The 22,960-nt window shown below is 46.2% G+C and overlaps 1 protein-coding gene across 1 annotated transcript in view; it reads left to right on the top strand.

The window, feature by feature from the left end:
* MYO1D (myosin ID) overlaps nucleotides 1–22,960 on the top strand; it is a 356,217-nt gene that overhangs the window by 124,667 nt on the left and 208,590 nt on the right. Inside the window, exons 13-14 of the mRNA XM_073326164.1 lie at nucleotides 17–91; nucleotides 5,190–5,322. Of these exons, the coding sequence (XP_073182265.1) occupies nucleotides 17–91; nucleotides 5,190–5,322 (208 nt within the window). The remainder of the gene's footprint in view (nucleotides 1–16; nucleotides 92–5,189; nucleotides 5,323–22,960) is intronic.

The raw sequence follows: 22,960 nt of genomic DNA, 5'->3' as shown, positions 1-22,960 counted from the left end.
TTTTTCTCTTTCACAGATATTCAGTCACAGGATTTATTGACAAAAACAAGGACACTTTATTCCAAGACTTCAAACGCCTAATGTATAACAGGTAGGAACAAAGCTTTGATCAGCCACCCTGTTTTGTACACTATTTTATATTATGCCAAAATATTTTGTTATAGTCTAGTTCATAGAATTTTAAGACTAGAAGGACCTTTATGATCATCTAGTCTAGTATGACATCATGAATACCCAGGCTAGAGAATTTCACCCAGTAACTTCTGCATAAAGCCCATAATTTCTGGATGAGCTAGAACATAACTTTTGTAGGATGACATCCAATCATAATTTAAAGGTTTCAAGTGATTGAAAATCCACCAGATTGCCAGGTAAACTGTTTCAATGGTTAATTACACTCACTGTAAACAAATTGCACCTCCTCTCTAGTCTGAATTTGTCTAATTTCAGCATCTAGCCATTAGATCTTCTTATGCCTATGTCTGTTGGATTAAGGAGCTCTTTTACAATAGGAAATCTTTCCCCCATGTAGACCTTGATCAAATTACCTCTTAATCATCTCTTGGATGAACTGTCTATATTGAGTTTCTTTAGTCTCTTGTTGTAAGGCAGGTTTTCTAGACCTCACATCATTCTTGTAGCTCTTTTCTGAACCCTTTCCAATTTGTCAGCATCCGTTTTGACGTGTGGGCACGAACAGAGAATAAGTATGCCAGTAATGGTCTCACTAATGTTTTCTACAGCAGTAATAGCTCCTCCTTACTTGTCAGTATCTCCCCTGCTTATACATCAAAGGATCACATTAGCTGCCTCAACTGCCAAGCTACAGTAGAAGTTCATGTTCAGTTGATTATCCACCATGATTCTAAGCCCCTTCCAGAGGTGCTGCTTTCCAGGATCCAGTCCCCCATCCCATCTATTCGGCCGTATTAAAATGCATGCTTGAACCCAACTTCCCAGGTGATCCAGGTCACTCTGTACAGCGGACACGTTCTCATCATTTACCATTCCCCCAGTATATATGTCCTTTGCTAACTTGCCAGAAATGATTTAATATTTTCTTTTGAATCACTGATAACTATTGAATAGCATTTAGCCCCAAAACAACTCCGGTGGGACTCTACTGGAAGCAGCCCCATTGATGGAGTCTCCATTTATAATTTTTCTGGCATCTGCCAGTTAGTTTTAATTCATTAAATGTTCTACATTGATTCTGTATAATGTCAGTTTTTAATCAGAATGTCATATATATTTCAAGACAGTTACCTTTGTCAGCCAAACTTGTAATCTTATCAAACCGTGGTACCAAGTTAGTTTCACAAGACATGTTTTCCATAAAATCATGTTGATGTGCATCAGTTATTCTGCCATTCTTACTGAGTGCATCCCATATCATCTGCCTTCCTGTGATTTTGCCCACAGTCAAAGTCAGGCTAACCAACCTGTGGTTACCTGGGTCATCCTATTTGCCTGTTTTAAATACTGATACATTAGCTTTTTTCCAGTCCTCTGCAACTTCCCCAGTATTCCAAGATTTGTCAAATAACAAAAGTCTCCCAGAGAGCTCATCTGCCAATTCCTTAAAGATGTGATGAATAATATTGTAAGACATATAGATGAACATAATCTGTTGAGGAAGAGTCAACATGGTTTTAGTAAAAGGAAATCATGCCTCACCAAACTACTAGAATTCTTTGAGGGGGTCAACAAGCATGTGGACCCAGGGGATCCAGTGAATATAGTATACTTAAATTTTCAGAAAGCCTTTGACAAGGTCCCTCACCAAAGGCTCTTACACAAAGTAAGCTGCCACGGGATAAGAGGGAAGGTGCTCTCATGGATTGGTAACTGGTTAAAGATAAGAAACAAAGGGTAGGTATAAATGGTCAGTTTTCAGAATGGAGAGAGGTAAATGGTGGTGTCCCCCAGGGGTCTGTTCTGGGCCCAGTCCTATTCAACATATTCATAAATGATCTGGAAAAAAGGGTAAACAGTGAGGTGGCAAAATTTGCAGATGATACAAAATTGCTAAAGATAGTTAAGACTTAGGCAGACTGCGAAGAGCTACAAAAGGGTCTCTCAAAACTGGGTGACTGGGCAACAAAGTGTCAGATGAAATTTAATGTTGATAAATGCAAAGTAATGCACATTGGAAAGAATAATCCCAACTATACATATAAAATGATGGGGGTCTAAATTAGCTGTTACCACTCAAGAAAGATCTTGGAGTCAATGTGGCTAGTTCTCTGAAAACATCCACTCAATGTGCAGCGGCAGTCAAAAAAGCGAACAGAATGCTGGGAATAATTAAGAAAGCGATCGATAATAGGACAGAAAATATCATCTTGCCTCTATATAAATCCATGGTATGCCCACATCTTGAATACTGTGTGCAGATGTGATCGCCCCATCTCAAAAAAGATATATTGGAAAAGGTTCAGAAAAGGGCAGCAAAAATGATTAGGAGTATGGAATAGCTTCCGTATGAGGAGAGATTAATAAAACTGGGACTTTTCAGCTTGGAAGAGAGACGGCTAAGGAGAAAGATGATTGAGGTCTATAAAATCACGACTGGTGTAGAGAAAGTAGATAAGGAAGTGTTGTTTACTACTTCTCATGACACAAGAACTAGGGGTCACCAAATGAAATGAATAGACAGCAGGTTTAAAACAAACAAAAGGAAGTATTTCTTCACACAACGCACAGTCAACCTGTGGAACTCTTTGCCAGAGGATGTTGTGAAGGCCAAGACTATAACAGGGTTGAAAAAAGAACTAGATAAATTCATGGAGGATAAATCCATCAATGGCTATTAACCAGGATGGGCAGGAATGGTGTCCCTAGCCTCTGTTTGCCAGAAGTTGGGAATGGGCGACGGGATGGATCACTTGATGATTCCCTGTTCTGTTCATTCCCTCTGGGGCCACTGTCGGAAAACAGGATACTGGGCTAGATGGACCTTTGGTCTGACCCACTAGGGCCATTCTTATGTTCTAAGTTATCTGGCCTTACAGATTTAAAATGTTTAACTTTGGTAGATGCTGTTTAACACCCTGCCCATTTACTGTTAGAATAGAAAGCATTTCATTTTCACTGAAAGATGTGATTCCACCTTCTAGCTTGTTTCCAAACACAGGAGAGAAATATTAATGAGCACTTCTGTTTTTTCTACCTCATTATTAACAACTGTGTCATTCCTGTCTAATAATGGACCTATACTACTGCTTGGATTTTTTGTTGTTCCTGATTTTTTAAATATAATTTCTTACTGTCCTGGCCCTACTAGCCACAGATTTTTTCATTGGTACCTTTTCTACCTTTACTAATTGTCTGCATTTTATAATTAATTATTTATAATCATTGCTCTCAGCTTCTCCTTTTCTGTTTTTATGAATATTTTAATAGGATTTTTAACTGAAGAAGACTTTAGCGTCTGGAATTGAGTGTTTTTGGCACCTAAGTCAGCAGTTGTCTAAGAATACTTTATTTTTGCACATCTGTGTTTTTGTTTGTTTTTTCTACCCACAGTTTTTCTTGTTTTCAAGCTTTGAGAGAGTGGCCCTTTTTATAGTGTCAAATATATATCACTGGTTTGGGCTGTATTCTGTTGGCACATGAATGTAACCAATCATTCCATATAAGCAACAACTAATTTTTACGTGTCAGTCATCTTTATCCATCAGAAAGAGTTATTATATAAAGTTACCTTTAGATGGGTGTAATACTTCCTGTGCTAGAAAATTATCTATAATTCTTAGAAACTCATAGGATGCTTTACTAATGGCAGCATGAGACTGCAGCATGTGTCCCTCTGACTGAAATCCCCCAGAATAATGCTGCTTTTCTTTCTACACATTATAGATCTATATTTTAAGGAATTGTTCATCCTGTTTTCTGTCCTAGTCATCTATTATAGACCCCAGACCAATACTCCATGTTGTGACTTATCAGTTGATACTGTACACTGATTCATAAGCATTCCAGGTCTCTCACTTCTGAAGTGTCTATCTCTGAAGATGGTAATGGCACCCCTTTTCTGCCCACTCTGTTCTGCGTAAATAGGTTGTCTGTTATGGTTTTTAACTTACTGATCATGTGACTCCTCTGAGATTTCAGTAATACCAATTATGTCAAATTTTTTCATAAACCAGCATTTCTGATTTCTCCTCGCATCCATATATAGGCAGTTAAAATTTTTTTTCTCTGTGTCCCTTAACTTCTTGATTCTTTATATTCATGATGCCTTGAGTATGACTTGTTTATATTTGTAATTGTCTCCTTTTTGTTACTAGTTTAATGCCCAGCCTACTAGTCAAGCTAATCTGTCACCAGGAGTGTTGCTTCTCCTGCTGCTGAGGTGGAGGCTTTCCAAACCGAACAGCCTCATCTCCCCAAAGAAGGGGGCCCAATGTTCCATGAACCCAAATCTTCTACTTTACTCCACTTACCCAGCAGCAGTTTACATCCATTATCTTCTGTTTATCTTGTCTTGCTTGTGAGGCAGAAAAGATCTCTCCAAGACAACCACCTGTACTTTTCTGTCCCACAGCTCCCTTTTATAATGCCCCCGATGGATCAGCTATGGATCAGTCTTGTTAAAGGCATGAATTTAACTGTGACTTTGTTTGTTTATTTTTACCCTGTATTTCTGATTGAGTAACGTAGGTTAAAGTTTAAAATTGGTTTGGAATGTTTTTGGCTTTATTTTCAATAAAAGTATCACTTGTGCAGGATATATTGGTTTGGAATAAAATACTATGCATCTTGAAGGAAGGGGTGGATTATGCAGTGTTTCATATTAATTTCTTAGGTTACTGATCTTAATTTTGGGCCCTCTTTTATGCACATATTTATGCTGGCTAGACTAAGGACTATAAAGAGGAAATCTCTCAAAACCACTTTCCAGTCTACTATTATCTAGCTAGGAGAATGTGTGCTTGCCATACTACCAGTGTATTCAGTAATAACCTTGTACTGTAAATTAATTAACTAATAAACAGTAGAGTTTTGCAGCACCAAACTGATGTACTGGCTTAGCCAATCTGTCAAAAGAACTGGGATTGCCATCAGTCTCTGATCCAGAAGTTAATTGTCTAATTTAGAGCACTGTAAAATTACTTACTGCCACTGACACCTTGTTAGAATCTTCATAAGTAAACAAACTGCTTCCTCTAACTCTGGCCTTCTAGTTCCAATCCTGTGTTGAAGATGATGTGGCCTGAAGGTAAACTGAGTATCACAGAAGTGACCAAGCGACCCTTGACTGCTGCTACACTTTTTAAGAACTCCATGATTGCACTAGTAGACAACCTGGCATCTAAGGTAATGATCTGACTGTCTCAAAATAAGTTCTGACTTCGGATTATAGAGATGTGTGGATCCTCTCTGCAGTGTGTCTATGCCTTTCCTGGTTTAGAGTTCCAAGTTTATCTGTCATATTATTTTTGCCTCCAGTTGAAGTCCCGTTATAGAGGACACCAGTCATAAGTAGTTCTTATTACACTAAGCAAATACTCCTTGCCTTTAGCAAAGCTCTTGATGTTTATGGAGTGTATGTGGATTTTCAACCAGTTGTAATTTATAGTAATGTCATCTAGACCAGTTTTCAGAGTAGCAGCCGTGTTAGTCTGTAACTGCAAAAAGAAAAGGAGGACTTGTTGCACCTGAGAGACTAACAAATTTGAGCATAAGCTTTCATGAGCTACAGCTCACTTCATCGGATGCATTCAGAATGCATCCGACAAGTCAGCTGTAGCTCACGAAAGCTTGTGCTCAAATAAATTTTAGTCTCTAAGGTGACACAAGTCCTCCTTTTCTTTTTATCTAGACCAGTGGTTCTCAAACTAGGGCCGCCGCCTGTTCAAGGAAAGTCCCTGGCAGGCCGGGCCGGCTTGTTTACCTGCCATGTCCGCAGTTTCAGCCAATTGCTCTCCCACTGGCTGCGGTTGGCCGCTCCAGCCCAATGGGGGCTTCAGGAAAGGTGACCAGCACATCCCTTGGCCTGCGCCACTTCCCACAGCCCCCATTGGCCCGGGGCGGTGAACCGTAGCCAGTGGGAGCTGCGATTGGCCAAACCTGCGGACGCAGCAGGTAAACAAACTGGCCTGGCCCGCCAGGGGCTTTCCCTGAACAAGCGGCGGCCCTAGTTTGAGAACCACTGATCTAGACCACATTTCACTGGTTTGTTTATGAGAATGTCATGGGCCTTACTAAAATGAGGTTTGCAAACCTTTCATTTTAATCCTACTAAGATCACATTAGGCTAGTTTTTAGGAGTGTCTCTGTGGCTTTATTAGCCTTGAGACGCATGATAGCCCTGCTCCCCACCAATAAAGATGATTGGCTACACAACTCGAACACAGCAATTAAAATACAATTCCTTAACAAGTCAGTTTGAGAACTGTAAAGTACCAATGAGTCTGACCCTCAGGAACCTGTTAACAGTCCAAGTTGCTGCTGCCAGAGTTTACTGCATCACTTTAGTCCTTCCTCATTATGGAAAAAGCTGGTCATAAAACTTTGCAGGATCAAGATAATCTTTGCTCCATGTGGCACAGCAAGCAGCCCTGTTGGGACTGACTAATGGTTTTCAGTTTTATCACCTACTTGGATTTATTTGCTGCACTATATTTCAGTTTAAAATTTTTTTTGCCTTCTCTATTTACCTTTGTTTGATGAAGCCTGAAACTGAAAGAATTATAGAATACAATACCATATCTAAGTGCTGTTGTACTATACGTTAATTAAATATTCAAGAGTTCTTTGTTCCAGACCTTTCTTTTTAAACAGCTTTGGATTCTATATTATACCTGTCTTGTGCAAACATTAACATTGTTTGTTTGTTAGGAGTAGCCTGTGTACCATTTATTAGTCCCAAGTGGATTTGTATGGAGAGCTTTGCATAGATTTAGCTCAGCCATCTAAGGGCTTGTCCACAGTGGCATAATATCCTCTCCAGGGGTGTGATTTCTAAACACAGGGCATGTTAATCTTGCGAAAATGTAACACATTGTTATAGAAGATTGTGATCAATTGTTCTGCATGCTCCCTGGAGGTAGGACAAGAAGTACTGTGGACTTAATGTGCAGCAAGGAAGACTTAGTTTAGATATTAGGAAACCCTTTCTAACTATTATAAGGGTAGTTAAGCTCTGGAATAGGCTTGTAAGAGAAGTTGTGGAATTGCCATCACTGGAGGTTTTTAAGAATAGGTTGGACAAACAGCTGTCAGGGATGGTCTGGCTCTTCTTTGAGTGCTTGCTCATGTCTATTCCATTGTAGGTATGCGCACGCCCACGTGCATGGCTGTCGGAGACTTTTGCCTTAGCGGTACCCGTAGGGCTGGCTGTGGCGCCCTCTGGAGTGCTGCACTCATGGTGCGGTGTATCAGGCACCGCCGGCCCTGCACCCTCTCACTTCCTTCTTACCACCTGTGGTGGTCAGTCGGAGCGCCTCTGTCCCTTGCTTGGCAAATAGTCAGTGGTTTCTCATCTAGCTTAGTCTTGTGCTTTACCTGTAAATAGTTTAATAGTTGTTAGTTCGTTCTTAAGTACCCATTAAGTGTTAGTTAGATAAAGTCCCAGAGGGGACTTTGTCCCCAGCAGGGCATGCCCTCGTCTCTGGGTTTCAAGCCCTGCTCTTCGTGTAACAGACCTATGCCTGTTAGTTACCCATAAGAGAGTTTTCTACAGTGCCTCGGGGAAACCCATATCAAGGAGTGCTATCACATCTGCCAGAACTTTTGTCTGCGGACACAAAGAGAATGCCGTTGTGATGCAGGCTGTTCTGTGCCCTGCTTCAGAGCTGGCTGTGGTTAGATGTTTATGTTTGTGCTCTCTGTGTGCTGCCCCAGCTCTGCACAGTCAGTCATCACAGTAACCTCGAGCAAACCGCCCAGTGACCACAAGATCTGTTAAGGTATGAAGGCACCAGGCCAGGTTTATTGTTGACAAAGCATGTAATAGCTCCTGGCAGACTCTGAAGATACAAAGACATGTATGCCCATGACAATGGACGCAGCTCAGTGAATGGCAGGACCTTCCATTTCCTCCTCGGCTGGACAAAGATACTCCCTCTGAGATGCATCTTTATACCCTGATACAAACAAGTTAGTACTGCCTCTTACATAGTTAATCACTGCCCTCTGATGTGGCTAGTTATCACCTTGTGGTTCAATCAGAACATCTTTATTACATACTGTCATCCTGACTTTATCTTCTAGGAGGGTTCAGTGTGTTCCTGTTATCCTTGGGGAATGTTTTTATACTGTCCTTGATATTGGGATGTGTTTGCTTGAGTATTCTGTGACTAGCACTTCTTAGGAATGTGTATGTTTGCAGTATCAGTCCTGTTCTTGCCAGATTCTGTGAGCAGGTCCTGCCTCATGCCAGGCCTCTGATACATGGGCTTACGTCTCAGGTTCTCTTCCTACTACAGCAGCGCAGTCCGAGCTGGCACCCAGTGCTTCAACTTTAGTGTGTAGTGCACCCCTGGCATTGGGATCCTCCTGGCACCGATCCCTGTCACCGGTGCCAAACAAAAAGACTAAGAAGGCGGCACCAAATAAGCCCAACCAAGGGGCTCTGGGCAAAGGACCCTGCTCAGGCCTTATACCCTCTCCAGACCCGCTAAAGAGTTTGACCTTAGGGAGTTTCTCCCCCGAAAGGACCTGCCACTGACTCCGGGGAGCAGTAAAGGGCCTAGGCCAGTGGTGCAGTCATAGAATCATAGAATATCAGAGTTGGAAGGGACCTCAGGAGGTCATCTAGTCCAACCCCCTGCTCAAAGCAGGACCAATCCCTAGTTTTTGCCCCAGATCCCTAAATGGCCCCCTCAAAGGTTGAACTCACAACCCTGGGTTTAGCAGGCCAATGCTCAAACCACTGAGCTATCCCTTCCCCCCAAAAAGAGGACCAATCCCCAATTTCCTAACTGGCCCCCTCAAGGATTGAACTCACAACCCTGGGTTTAGCAGGCTAATGCTCAAACCACTGAGCTATCCCTCACCCCCAGGTAGTTGAAAGCAGCTATCAAATCCCCCCTCATTCTTCTCTTCCATAGTCTAAACATAGATTCATAGATATTAAGATCAGAAGGGACCATTATGATCATCTAGTCTGACTTCCTGCACAATGCATGCCACAGAGTCTCACCCACCCACTCCTGCGATAAACCTCTCACCTATGTCTGAGCTATTGAAGTCCTCAAATCATGGTTTAAAGACTTCAAGGAGCAGAGAATCGTCCAGCAAGCAACCCGTGCCCCATGCTACAGAGGAAGACGACTAACCTCCAGGGCCTCTTCCAATCTGCCCTGGAGGAAAATTCCTTCCTGACCCCAAATATGGTGATCAGCTGAACCCTGAGCATATGGGCAAGATTCACCATCCAGATACCCAGGAAAGAATTCTCTGTAGTAACTCAGATCCCATCCCATCATAGGCCATTGCGCCTATTTACCATGAATATTTAAAGATCAATTAATTGCCAAAATCATAGTATCCCATGATACCATCTCCTCCATAAACTTATCGAGTTTAATCTTAAAGCCAGGTAAGTCTTTTGCTCCCACTGCTTCCCTTGGAAGGCTATTCCAAAACTTCACTCCTCTGATGGTTAGAAACCTTTGTCTAATTTCTAGTCTAAACTTCCTGATGACCAGTTTCTATCCATTAGTTCTTGTGTCCACAGTGTTACTGAACTTAAATAATTCCTCTCCCTCTCTGGTATTTATCCCTCTAATATATTTATAGAGAGAAATCATATCTCCTCTCAACCTTTTTTTGGTTAGGCTAAACAATCCAAGCTCCTTGAGTCTCCTTTCATAAGACAGGTTTTCCATTCCTCGGATCATCCTAGTAGCCCTTCTCTGTACCTGTTCCAGTTTGAATTCATCCTTCTTAAACATGGGAGTCCAGAACTGCACACAGTATTCCAGACGAGGTCTCACCAGTGCCTTGTATAACGGTACTAACACCTCCTTATCTCTACTGCAAATACCTCGCCTAATGCATCCCAAGACCGCATTAGCTTTTTTCACGGCCATATCACATTGGCGACTCATAGTCATCCTGTGATCAACCAATACTCCAAAGTCCTTCTCCTCCTCTGTTACTTCTAATTGATGCATCCCCAGCTTATAACTAAAATTCTTGTTATTAATCCCTAAATGCATGACCTTACACTTCTCACTATTAAATTTCATCCTATTACTATTACTCCAGTTTACAAGGTCACCCAGATCTCCCTGTATGATATCCTGGTCTCTCTCTAAATTGGCAATACCTCACAGCTTTGTATCATCTGCAGACTTTATTAGCGCACTCTCACTTTTTGTGCCAAGATCAGTAATAAAAAGATTAAATAAGATTGGTCCCAAAACGGATCCCTGAGGAACTCCACTGGTAACCTCCCTCCAGCCTGACAGTTCACCTTTCAGTAGGACCTGTTGTGGTCTCCCCTTTAACGAATTCCTTATCCACCTTTCAATTTTCCTATTGATCCCCATCTTATCCAATTTAACTAATAATTCCCCATGTGGCACAGTATCAAACGCCTTACTGAAATCGAGGTAAATTAGATCCACTGCATTTCCTTTGTCTAAAGAATCTGTTACCTTCTCAAAGAAGGAGATCAGGTTGGTTTGGCACGATCTACCTTTTGTAAAACCATGTTGTATTTTGTCCCATTTATCATTGACCCCAATGTTCTTAACTACATTTTCCATCAAAATTTTTTCCAAGACCTTGCATACTACTGATGTCAAACTAACAGGCCTGTACCAGGATCACTTTTTTTTCCTTTCTTAAAGATAGGAACTGTGTTAGCAATTCTCCAATTATATGGTACAACCCCTGAGTTTACAGATTCATTAAAAAATTTTGCTAATGGGCTTGCAATTTCATGTGCCAATACCTTTAATATTCTTGGATGAAGATTATCCAGGCCCCCTGATTTAGTCCCATTAAGCTGTTCGATATTCGCTTCTACCTCAGATATGGTAATATCTACCTCCATATCCTCCTTCCCATTTGTCATGCTACCATTATCCTGAAGATCCTCATTAGCCTCATTAAAGACTGAGGCAAAGTATTTGTTTAGATATTGGGCCATGCCTAGATTATCCTTAATCTCCACTCCATCCTCAGTGTTTAGCGGTCCCACTTCTTTCTTTCTTTCTTTCTTTCTTTCTTTCTTTCTTTCTCTCTTTCTCTCTTTCTCTCTTTCTCTCTTTCTCTCTTTCTCTCTTTCTCTCTTTCTCTCTTTCTCTCTTTTCTTATTTATATGGCTATAGAACCTTTTACTATTGCTTTTAATTCCCTTTGCAAGGTCCAACTCTACTTGACTTTTAGCCTTTCTCACTTTATCCCTACATGTTCTGACCTCAATAAGGTAGCTTTCCTTGCTGATCCCTCCCATCTTCCACTCCTTGTAGGCTTTCTGCTTTTTCTTAATCATCTCTCTGAGATGCTTGCTCATCCAGCTTGGTCTACAACTCCTGCCTATGAATTTTTTCCCCTTTCTTGGGATGCAGGCTTCTGATAGCCTCTGCAGCTTTGACTTGAAGTAATCCCAGGCCTCCTCTGCCTTTAGGTCCATCAGTTCTTCAGTCCAATCCACTTCCCTAACTAATTTCCTTAATTTTTGAAAGTCAGGCCTTTTGAAATAAAAAACCCTAGTCACAGATTTATTTTTGTTTGTCTTTCTGTTCAGTTTGAACTGAATTGGCTCATGATCACTTGAACCAAGATTGTCCCCTACAGCCATTTCTTCTATGAGGTCCTCACTACTCACCAAAACCAAATCTAAAGTGGCATCCCCTCTAGTCGGTTCAGCAACTACTTGATGAAGGAATCCATCAGCTATCACATCTAGGAAAATCTGAGCCCTATTATTATTATTAATTATTAATGCATCCGATGAAATGAGCTGTAGCTCATGAAAGCTTACGCTCAAATTTGTTAGTCTCTAAGGTGCCACAAATACTCCTTTTTCTTTTTACGAATACAGACTAACACGGCTGCTACTCTGAAACCTGTCATTATTATTACTAGCACTCGTCCTCCAGTCTGTATCTGGGAAGTTAAAGTCTCCCATGATCACGCAGTTTCTATTAGTATTTACTTCATTAAAAACATTAAAGAGGTCTCTATCCATATCCAACATAGATCCCGGCGGTCTATAGCCCACCCCAAGCACTATCACAGGGGAGGCTCTAGTAATTTTCTTCCCCAATGTGATTTTTGCCCAGACGGACTCTGTCTTATCCATTTCATCGCTTCTTATTTCTTTACATTCTACCTCATCATTGATAGACAGTGCTACTCCCCCACCTTTGCCTTTATTTCTGTCTTTCCTAAACAGCACAGACCCTTCGATACCCGTAGTCCAGTCCTGACGACTCTTCCACCCTGTTTCTGTTCCCCCTAGAATAGCTGGTTTCGCTTCCTGCACCAGTCGCTCTAGTTCCTCCATTTTGTCACCCAGGCTCCTCGCTTTGGTGCACAAACGTCTTCATTCCTGCTGTTCGGCCTCGCTCACGTTCTGTACCCGATTAGGCCCGGTCATTCTACAGCCAGTGTGACCTGTTAGACTGGTATCCACACTGCCCTTCCTCCTTATGTCCATTCTCCTACCCACGGCTGTATCCTTTCTTACTTTTTCTTCCCTCTCAATGCTAAAATCTGACATGGGGATTACCTGGACTTCTCCCAGCCATCTCCCCCAGATTCCTAGTTTAAAGCTCTCTTAATCAGTTGTGCCAGCTTCCATCCTAGAAGTCTATTTCCTTCCCTACTCAGATGAGGTCTATCCTGAGAGAACTGTCCTCTGTCCATGAAGGCCTCCCAGTGGCCATAAACCCCAAAGCCCTCCTTATAGCACCACTGCCTAAACCATCTATTGATAGTCATAATCTTGTCACACCTTAGTTGCCCTTCTCTAGGAACAGGCAGAATCCAACTAAAGATCACCTGAGCCTCAATTTCCTTAAGCGTCTTCCCCAGCCTAGCATAATCTCCCTTGATATGTTCCAGCGGAAATCTACCGGTATCATTTGTTCCCACATGAAGGATAATTAGGGGATTCTTTCCCACTCCCTTTAGGATCCTTTTCAACCTCATACTTCATTAGCACACAATCCCAGTTCCCTCAGCCTCTCCTCATAAGTCATGTGTTCCAGTCCCCTAATCATTTTTGTAGCCCTCCGCTGGACTCTTTCCAATTTTTCCGCACCCTTCTTGTAGTGTGGGGCCCAAAACTGGACACAGTACTCCAGATGAGGGCTCACCAAGGTCGACTAGAGGGGAACGATCACGTCCCTCGATCTGCTGGCAGTGCCCCTACTTATACAGCCCAAAATGTTGTTAGCCTTCTTGGCAACAAGGGCACACTGTTGACTCATATCCAGCTTCTCATCCACTGTAACCCCTAGGTCCTTTTCTGCAGAACTGCTGCCTAGCCATTCGGTCCGTAGTTTGTAGCGGTGCATGGGATTCTTCCGTCCTAAGTGCAGGACTCTGCACTTGTCCTTGTTGAACTTCATCAGATTTCTTTAGGCCCAATCCTCTAATTTTTTTTAGGTCCCTCTGTATCCTATCCCTACCCTCCAGCGTATCTACCACTCCTCCCAGTTTAGTGTCATTTGCAAACTTGCTGAGGGTGCAATCCACGCCATCCTCCAGATCATTAATGAAGATATTGAACTAAACCGGCCCCAGCACTGACCCCTGGGGCACTCCACTTGATACCGGCTGCCAACTAGAAATGGAGCCATTGATCACTACCCGTCGAGCCCAACAATCTAGCCAGCTTTCTATCCACCTTATAGTCCATTCATCCAGCCCATACTTCTTTAATTTGCTGGCAAGAATACTGTGGGAGACCATGTCCAAAGCTTTGCTAAAGTCAAGGAATAACACGTCCACTGTTTTCCCCTCGTCCACAAAGCCAGTTATCTCGTCATAGAAGGCAATTAGATTAGTCAGGCATGACTTGCCCTTCGTGAATCCATGCTGACTGTTCCTGATCACTTTCCTCTCCTCTGAGTGCTTCAGAATTGATTCCTTGAGGACCTGCTCCATGATTTTTCCAGGGATTGAGGTGAGGCTGACTGGCCTGTAGTTTCCAGGATCCTCCTCCTTCCCTTTTTAAAAGCTGGGCACTATATTAGCCTTTTTCCAGTCGTCCGGGACCACCCCCGATCATCATGAGTTTTCAAAGATAATGGCCAATGGCTCTGCAATCACATCCACCAACTCCTTTAGCACTCTCGGATGCAGCGCATCCAGCTCCATGGACTTGTGCTTATCTAGCCTTTCTAAATAGTCCTGAACCACTTCTTTCTCCACAGAGGGCTGGTCACCTCCTCCGCATGCTGTGCTGCCCAGTGCAGCAGTCTGGGCGCTGACCTTGTTTGTGAAGACAGAGGCAAAAAACGCATTGAGTAATTAGCTTTTTCCACATCCTCTGCCACTAGGTTGCCTCCCTCATTTAGTAAGGGGCCCACACTTTCCTTGACTTTCTTCTTGTTGCTAACATCCCTGAAGAAACCCTTCTTGTTACTCTTCACATCTCTTGCTAGCTGCAACTCCAAGTGTGATTTGGCCTTCCTGATTTCACTCCTGCATGCCTGAGCAATGTTTTTATACTCTTCCCTGGTCATTTGTCCAATCTTCCGCTTCTTGTTAGCTTCTTTTTTGTGTTTAAGATCAGCAAGGATTTCACTGTTGAGCCAATCTGGTCGCCTGCCATATTTACTATTCTTTCTACACATCGGGATGGTTTGTCCCTGTAACCTCAATAAGGATTCTTTAAAATACAGCCAGCTCTCCTGGACTTCTTTCCCCTTCATGTTATTCTCCCAGGGGATCCTGCCCATCAGTTCCCTGAGGGAGTCAAAGTCTGCTTTTCTGAAGTCCACGGTCCGTATTCTGCTGCTCTCCTTTCTTCCCTGTGTCAGGATCCTGAACTCAACCATCTCATGGTCACTGCCTCTGAGGTTCCCATCCACTTTAGCTTCCCCTACTAATTCTTCCTGATTTGTGAGCAGCAGGTCAAGAAGAGCTCTGCCCCTAGTTGGTTCCTCCAGCACTTGCACCAGGAAATCGTCCCCTATACTTTCCAAAAACTTCCTGGATTGGAAGTCGACCCCCTGCAAGGCCCCAGCACCTGGAGAGCTGAGAGTACCTCTGCTGCAGCTGACACTGCGTGTGGCTGTGGACCCGGATAAGGCTCCCTGTGAGGGCAAGCCCACCGGCAAGGCCTCGCACAAAACAGGCGAGCTCCACTGGCCTCCGGAGCCAGGACAAAGCCCTAGGTCGCTACATTCTTGGTCTCTGCATCCACCCAGGTCTCCAGCTCGCCGCTACAAGTCATTGGCACCATGCTTCCGATCCCCATCGTGGTGCCGAAGCATCGTCGATCTTCCTGGCACCAGTCTTTATCGTGCCTTCAGTCGCCGTTGCTGAGAGCTCGAGGGCGTTCCCCGACACGGCACTGCTCCCCCTACCCCTGACACTGGTCGGACTGTTCCTCGCACCAGTCTCTGGCAGTGACCGTGAGCCATCACTCAAGCCTCCACAGTCCTGCCCTGGTCGCTGGAGGGTGACGACTTCTCAGGCTCAAAGGCACAATTCAGCCCCTCACCCAGGCAACGTGATTGGGCTCTGGAGGGTGTGTCTGTGGCATCAGTGCCAACCTGGCAGCAGAGCCAGTGGCTGACCCAATGGCCTTATTGGAATGGATGGGGCATCCCTGTCATGCCAGTGCCCCACTCCCTCCAGCCCTTGGTTGCTGTGTCAGACACGTCGAAGGCAGGACCCCCACTATGCTGCAATTGAGGTGGCCGCTGCGATTGAGGAGCTGCCCTCCCTGACGGGTGAGGATGCTGCTGGACCTCCCCTGGTTGTCCTGTTGTCGTCGTCCCTCCAGATGAGGAAGTGGCGGGCGGAGCCTTCCAGAACTAGCCCATGAGACGATTTCCACGAGCATCAGGCACTGCTCCACAGGTTGGCATCTAGCTTGGGCCTCAAGGCGGAGGAGATGGAGGAGCAGATGGATACGTTATTTAATGTGCTCTCCACATCCTCCCCCAGCCCGGATTGCGCTCTTGGTACACGAGGGGTAAGGTTTATATACACGGTGAACATGAAACAATGGGTGTTACCATACACACTGTAAGGAGAGTGATCACTTAAGATAAGCTAATACCAGCAGGAGAGCGGGCGGAGGAGGGAGAAAACCTTTTGTAGTGATAATAAAGGCGGGCCATTTCCAGCAGTTGACATGAACGTCTGAGGAACAGTGGGGCGAGTGTGGAGGGGGGGAGATAAACATGGGGTAATAGTTTTACTTTGTGTAATGACCCATCCACTCCCAGTCTCTATTCAAGCCTAAGTTAATTGTATCCAGTTTGCAAATTAATTCCAATTCAGCAGTCTCTCGTTGGAGTCTGTTTTTGAAGTCTTTTTGTTGTAATATTGCAACTTTTAGGTCTGTAATGGAGTGACCAGAGAGATTGAAGTGTTCTCCGACTGGTTTATGAATGTTATAATTCTTGACATCTGATTTGTGTCCATTTATTCTTTTACGTAGAGACTGTCCAGTTTGACCAATGTACATGGCAGAGGGGCATTGCTGGCACATGATGGCATATATCACATTGGTGGATGTGCAGGTGAACGAGCCTCTGATAGTGTGGCTGATGTGATTAGGCCCTATGATGGTGTCCCCTGAATAGATATGTGGACACAGTTGGCAACGGGCTTTGTTTATTCCCGTTGGTGAACACTGTTCACCAGATGTTCTTGTTGACTGGTGGAAATGGCTCCACCAAGCCCCTTTGCCACCAGCACCAGTGGGGGTCCCTGGCCATGAGGCTCCCCCCCACCCCCCGCTCTCCTGCTGGTATTAGATTATCTTAAGTGATCACTTTCCTTACAGTGTGTATAACAACACCCATTGTTTCATGTTCTCTGTGTATATAAATCTCCTCACTGTATTTTCCACTGAATGCATCCAATGAAGTGAGCTGTAGCTCACGAAAGCTTATGCTCAAATAAATTTGTTAGTCTTTAAGTTGCCACAAGTACTCCTTTTCTTTTTGCAAATACAGACTAACATGGCTGCTATTCTGAAACCTGAGGGGTAAGGCTACATTTTAGTCACGGGTATTTTTAGTAAAATCATGGACAGGTCACAGGCAGTAAACAAAAAATTCACGGCCCGTGACCTGTTCATGACTTTTACTAGAACCCCTTGACTAAAACTGGGGCTGGGGGGCTGCCCATGGGTGCTGGGGGAGGGGGCGGGCTGGGTGGGGGTGGGGGAGCCTCATGGCCAGGGACCCCCACTGGTGCTGGTGGCAAAGGGGCTTGGTGGAGCCGGAAGGCTCCCTACCTTGCACCGTGCCTCCCCCCCCCCCCCCCCCCCCCCCCCCCCCCCCCGCAGCAGCCAGTGCGACAGGGGCAGGGGCTGCCTAGCTGCTACTTGGCCAGGTGCAGCAGCTGCTGCAGAAGTCATGGGAAGTCATGGAATCTGTGACTTCCGACCTCCATGACTAACTCACAGCCTTAACGGAGGGGGTCTTGAACATTTCCCAAACCATCCGGCAGACCCCATCCTCCATCCTGCCCACCTCTAAAAGGGCAGAAAAGAAGTACTACTTTCCTGAAAAAGTGTTTGAGTACTTGTGCACTAATCCGCCACTGGGGTCGTTGGTCGTGTTGGCAACCAACAAAAGGGACAAGCAAGGACTCACCAGTTCCACCCCTAAGAATAAATAGGATAAGACTGGATTTGTTGGGTCAAAAAATTAATTCTACAGTCAGCCTCCAGTTTCGGGTGGCAAACCACCAGGCCATCTTGGCTTGCTACAGTTTTAACTTGTGGGACTGTCTCCTCAAATTCAAGGACTCCATGTCCCGGGAGGCAGCCCAGGAGTTTGCAACCCTGGTGGAAGAGGGGACCGCAGTGGTCCGGTGCTCTCTCCAGATGGCCTGCGATGCAGCAGATTCAGCTGCTTGAGTGGTTGCCTCAGCGGTGATCTTGCGGGGCAGTTCCTGGCTCCAGACCACTGGGCTGTCTCAGGAGATGCAGGCGTCTATTCAGGACCTCCCGTTTGACAGTGTCGGCTTGTTTTCCCACCAAACAGATGTATATTTGCATGTCCTGAAGGGTACGAGGGCAACCCTTTGCTCCCTAGGGGTGCCACTCTTCAGACGCCCAAGCAGCCGTTCCGGCCTCCTCCGCCACCTAAACAGTGGCAGCCTCAGCTCGGGCGTGCGAGAAAAACGGACACCTGGTTTAACTGCTGCTGCTCTTTGTCGTCCAAGTCTCTTGCACAGCCTGGCCCAGCTAAGCACCGGGGGCCAGAAGTGCTTATTTTGAGGGTGCGCTTGGGTGTGACGCACCAGCCAACTGCCCGAATCCTTTCCATCCGTTCCTAGACCGCCTTTTCCCTACTGCGTGGCCTGGTCGTGGGTTATGTCAGACCATTGGGTCCTGGACATAGTGGCTCGGGGATACACCCTGTAATTTTTGGCTGCCTCTCCTTCCCACCCCCTCGCCCCAAGTTCCCTGTCCCTCTTTAGGGACCCTTTCCATGAGCAACTCCTCATTCAAGAGATCAAGAACCTCCTATGTCTAGGGGCTGTGGAGGAGGTTTCTTGGGCTATGCAAGGAAGAGGATTCTACTTCCGCTAATTCCTACTCCTGAAGGCAAAAGGGGGACTCAGACGCATTCTGGACTTGCGGAGACTCCACAAGTCGCTCACAAAGTTGAAATTCCACATGGTATCCCTAGCCTCCATCTTCCCTTCCCTGGATCCGGGGGACTGGTATGCTGTTCTAAATTTGAAGGACTCCTTACTTTAATGTCTCCATATTCCTGGGACGTGGATGTTTCCTGTGTTTCATAGTGGCGGGGCACCACTTCCAGTTTATGGCGCTACTCTTTGGCTTGTCCATCCTCTGCCCCCAGTGTGTTCACGAAATGCGTGGCACTGGTGACGGCTTACCTGAGGTGTCGAAAGGTCCAGATCTTCCCCTTTCTCGACAATTGGCTTATCAAGGTCAGGTCTCCGGAGCACGTCCAGAGGAGCCTCAATCTGGTGTCCTCCACCTGCAGTGATCTGGGTCTCCTAATAAACAGAAAAATCCACATTAACACCTGTTCAACACATAGAGTTCTCGACTCCACGGGGGCTAGAGCCTTCCTACCGGAAGAGCGCTTTCAAGCTGTCATACTTGATCAGCCACATAAGTCTGATGGGCCACATGGCCATATGCACCTAAGTGGTAAGTCATGCCCGCCTTCATCTAAGGCCCCTGCAAGCGTGGCTGGCCTTGGTCTAAGTTCCAAGCAAGCACCCCCTGGATCGAATGGTCACAGTGCTGAACCCACGTCCTCTCCGCCCTGGACTGGTGGCAGGATTCCAAGTCCCCTTCGTGATCCCGTCACCCTTGCTCACCTTGGTCTCGGATGTGTCGGACCTGGGCTGGAGGGCCCATCTGGGTGAGCTCAACACCCAGGGTTATTGGCTCCAACCTGACCTAGCCCTCCATATCAATGTCAGGGAGCTCAGGGCGGTTTGGCTGGTGTGCCAGGCTTTCTTGCCCCACCTGGAAGGCAGGTGCAGGAAGATGCAGGTCCTGATGGACAATACTGCCGCAATGTACTACATCAACAGGCAGGGCAGCGCCAGCTCTTTGGCCCTCTGTCTGGAAGTGCTCCACCTCTGGGTCTTTTGTGTGCAGCACACCATTTATTTGCTGGCCACCCACCTGCCCAGAGCCAAGAAAGTCCTGGCGGATTGCCTCAGCAGAACCTTCTTGTCTCACCATGAATGGTCGCTCCACTCGGAGATGGTAAGCCTAGTTTGCCACAGGTGGTGGACTCCCCGGGTGGACCTGTTTGCGTCCAGACAGAACAGGAAGTGCCACATGTTCTGCTCTCTGCTGGACAAGGGCTCCCAGTCGGAAACCTTCCAGATTCTGTGCTCAGAGTGCTGACCACACTTCCCACCTGTGCTGTTAATCTAGAGAGTCCTGCTCAAGGTGAAGCAAGACAGAGTGATGGTCATTCTCATTGGCCTGGCATAACCTCGGCAGCACTCGTTCGCCATGCTCCTGAGTCTTTCGGCAGCTACCCCTTGCAGCTGCCTCTTTGGACAGATCTGCTGTCCCAGAACCACGGGAATCTGCTGCGTCTGAACCTGGCAGTGCTGCACTTGATGGCTTGGTTTCTGCATGGCTGAGCAGGGAAGAACAGCAGGGTTCTGCCGGTGTCCAGCAGGTTCTGCTGGGCAGCAGGAAACCCTCCACAAGGGCTACCTACGTGGCTAAGTGGGAGCGGTTCACATGTTGGGCCTCGGATTGCCGCATCTGGGCGGAAGAGGCCCCCCTGCAGGACATCCTGGACTGTTTGCTGCACCGTAAGCTTCAGGGCCTGTCAGTGTCCTCCGTCAGGGTGCACCTGGCAGCCATTTCGACTTTCCATCCTCTGTTTCACTGCAGATCAATCTTTGCACATCCCATGACAATGCGGTTCCTGAAAGGTCTGGAAGACCTTTACCCGCATGTCAGGGACCCGGTTCCTGCTTGGGACCTGAAGCTTGTGCTGTCCAGGCTCTCAGGGCCCCCCTTTGAGCCTCTGGCTTCCTGCTCCCTTCTGCTTCTCTCCTGAAAGGTCTCCTTTTTGGTTGCTATAACTTTGGCCCGTAGGGTGTCTGAGATCAGAGCACTCATGTCAGAGCCGTCTTATATGATCTTCTATAAGGACAAAGTCCAGCTGCGTCCGCACCCAGCTTTTCTGCGCAAGGCCATCTCCCAATTCCATACTGGTCAGGACATATACCTACTGGTCTTCTGCCCGAAGCCTCATACTATGGATGAGGAATGCAGGCTGCATACTCTGGATGTCTGGCAGGCTCTGGTCTTCTACACAGAGAGGATGAAGCTGTTCCATAAGTCTATGCAACTGTTCGTTGCTGTTGCGGACCGGATGAAGGGTTGCCCAGTGTCTACCCAGAGAATATCATCCTGGATCACGGTGAGCATGCGCTACTGCTATGAGCTGATGAAGGTAACCCCGCCAGTGATCGTGACGGCTCAGTCGACTAGGGAGCAGGCATCATCGATGGCCTTCCTCGCTCAGGTGCTGGTTTCAGCAGAGCAGTCCTCCAAACTGCAAGACTGTGAACTCCGAGCCTACCTCTGAGGATTCTGCTTGTGAGTTACCTACAGTGGAATTGACACGAGCAAGCACTTGAAGAAGAAAAAACGGTTACCTAGCTTTTGTAACTGTTGTTCTTTGAGATGCGTTGCTCATGTCCCATTCCATTACCCGCCCTCTTGCCCCTCTCTCTGACTTGTCGGCAAGATGGAACTGAGAGGCGCGGGGCCGGTGGCGCCTTATATACTGTGCCATGAGTGTGGCGATCCAAAGGGCACCACATCCGGCCCTATGGGTACCACTAAGGCAAAAGTCTCCAGTCATGTATGTGGGCGTGTGCACACCTACAATGGAATGGACATGAGCAATTCATCTTGAAGAACAATAGTTATGAAAGGTAGGTAACCGTTTTGTTTACTTGGTCCTGGCTCAGTGCAGGAGGCTGGACTTGATGACTTCTTGGGGTGTCAGAAATCAGGTCCTGCATCAGAGCCAGTCTCCCAGCACCCTAATGAGTACAGCTGGCCTGTAATAGGTGGCCTGATCGGCTTTGCCTGCCTGATTGATTGGAAAAGTCAGCAGACTGGCTCTTTGGCCTAGCAGTAGAAGCAGTTCAGCAGCTGCTGAAGCATTCCTGATGGCTCCTGCATGTTCCCTGCCCTGGCCCCTCACTTCAGGTAACCCATTCCGAACCCTCGGCTTGGATTCCTTACTTCTGACTCTGGCTCCGTGACCCTTGGTTCTGGCAGCTGGTCTCTGATTCTGGCTCTGAGGCATGACTGCCCATGTCTTGATCACTGATATGAGGACCTTTTGAGCCCTACATTTCTATGGCTCTATGAAACTCTGGCTCTGCAGGTGCAGAAGGGACATGTCTCTTGATTCAGGGTTTCATACAAGATGATCATTAAACATAGTAACACATTGGTTGATAAGATCGGTTGACAATTTTACGAAATCTTCTGCTGCTTCTGTTTGTGTTCTCTGATTAGTAGTCAGGTTATTGTTGGCACAGAAGATACGAGATTACTTTGATGTGAATGCAGAATGGATTCTGTGCAGTAATACACTGCTAGAGCACTCTGACCTTAGAGGTCCTTGAACTGTATGGTTCATATGTTGGTGGTGCGTAGGATTCAGCTCCAGCCAGGACACCTGTGTGGTGTTGGAGCAGCTGTGATCTGTGTGATCTACTTGTGAAGTGGCTTTCCCCCTCCCCCTCCCTCCTGGAATGCTTGTGGGTTGAATAGGCTGCTTGAGCACCTGGAAGATCAGAAGAGCTCCCAGGTAGACAAAGTGTCTGGGACTCTGATTAGGCAGTGTTCACATGCCCAATGCATGGACACTGCATGGACACTGGCCGAGGTGGAGTGTGACCAACCAGACGCGGCCAAGTCACCTTTAGTCGCAGGCCATGCGGAGCAGGTCCTTAAAAGGGGAAGGGGCCATGTGCTCAGGAGTGCACTCACAAGATTGTACCTTCCGTGAAGGCCCTTTGCCCGGACCGCCTGGCCAGTGGATCGCCGCGTTGCATTCCATCGTGCCTCGGGAAGACTTACTTTCATTGCACTGTCCATTGCTGTGCTGTGGAACACTTTCCTTGAAGGATCCTGACATCTCCAGTGCCTTGCCTGTCCTGGGAGCATGAGTATGCGAGTGTGTGTGTGACCCCTCTCCCCCTTCTTTTGAGCTTAGCTATCAGTATAATAAACGTGTTGCTTTCTTCCAAACTCTGTGGGTCATTAGTCCTCCCTAAGCTTACTAGCTGGCCCAATTTCGGGTAACACTGT

Source organism: Lepidochelys kempii, chromosome 27 (genome assembly GCF_965140265.1).
Source record: "Lepidochelys kempii isolate rLepKem1 chromosome 27, rLepKem1.hap2, whole genome shotgun sequence".
In the NCBI taxonomy this organism is placed as follows: domain Eukaryota; kingdom Metazoa; phylum Chordata; order Testudines; family Cheloniidae; genus Lepidochelys; species Lepidochelys kempii.
The sequence above is the reverse complement of the archived record's forward strand: the minus strand, read 5'-3'. Positions and strand labels throughout refer to the sequence as shown.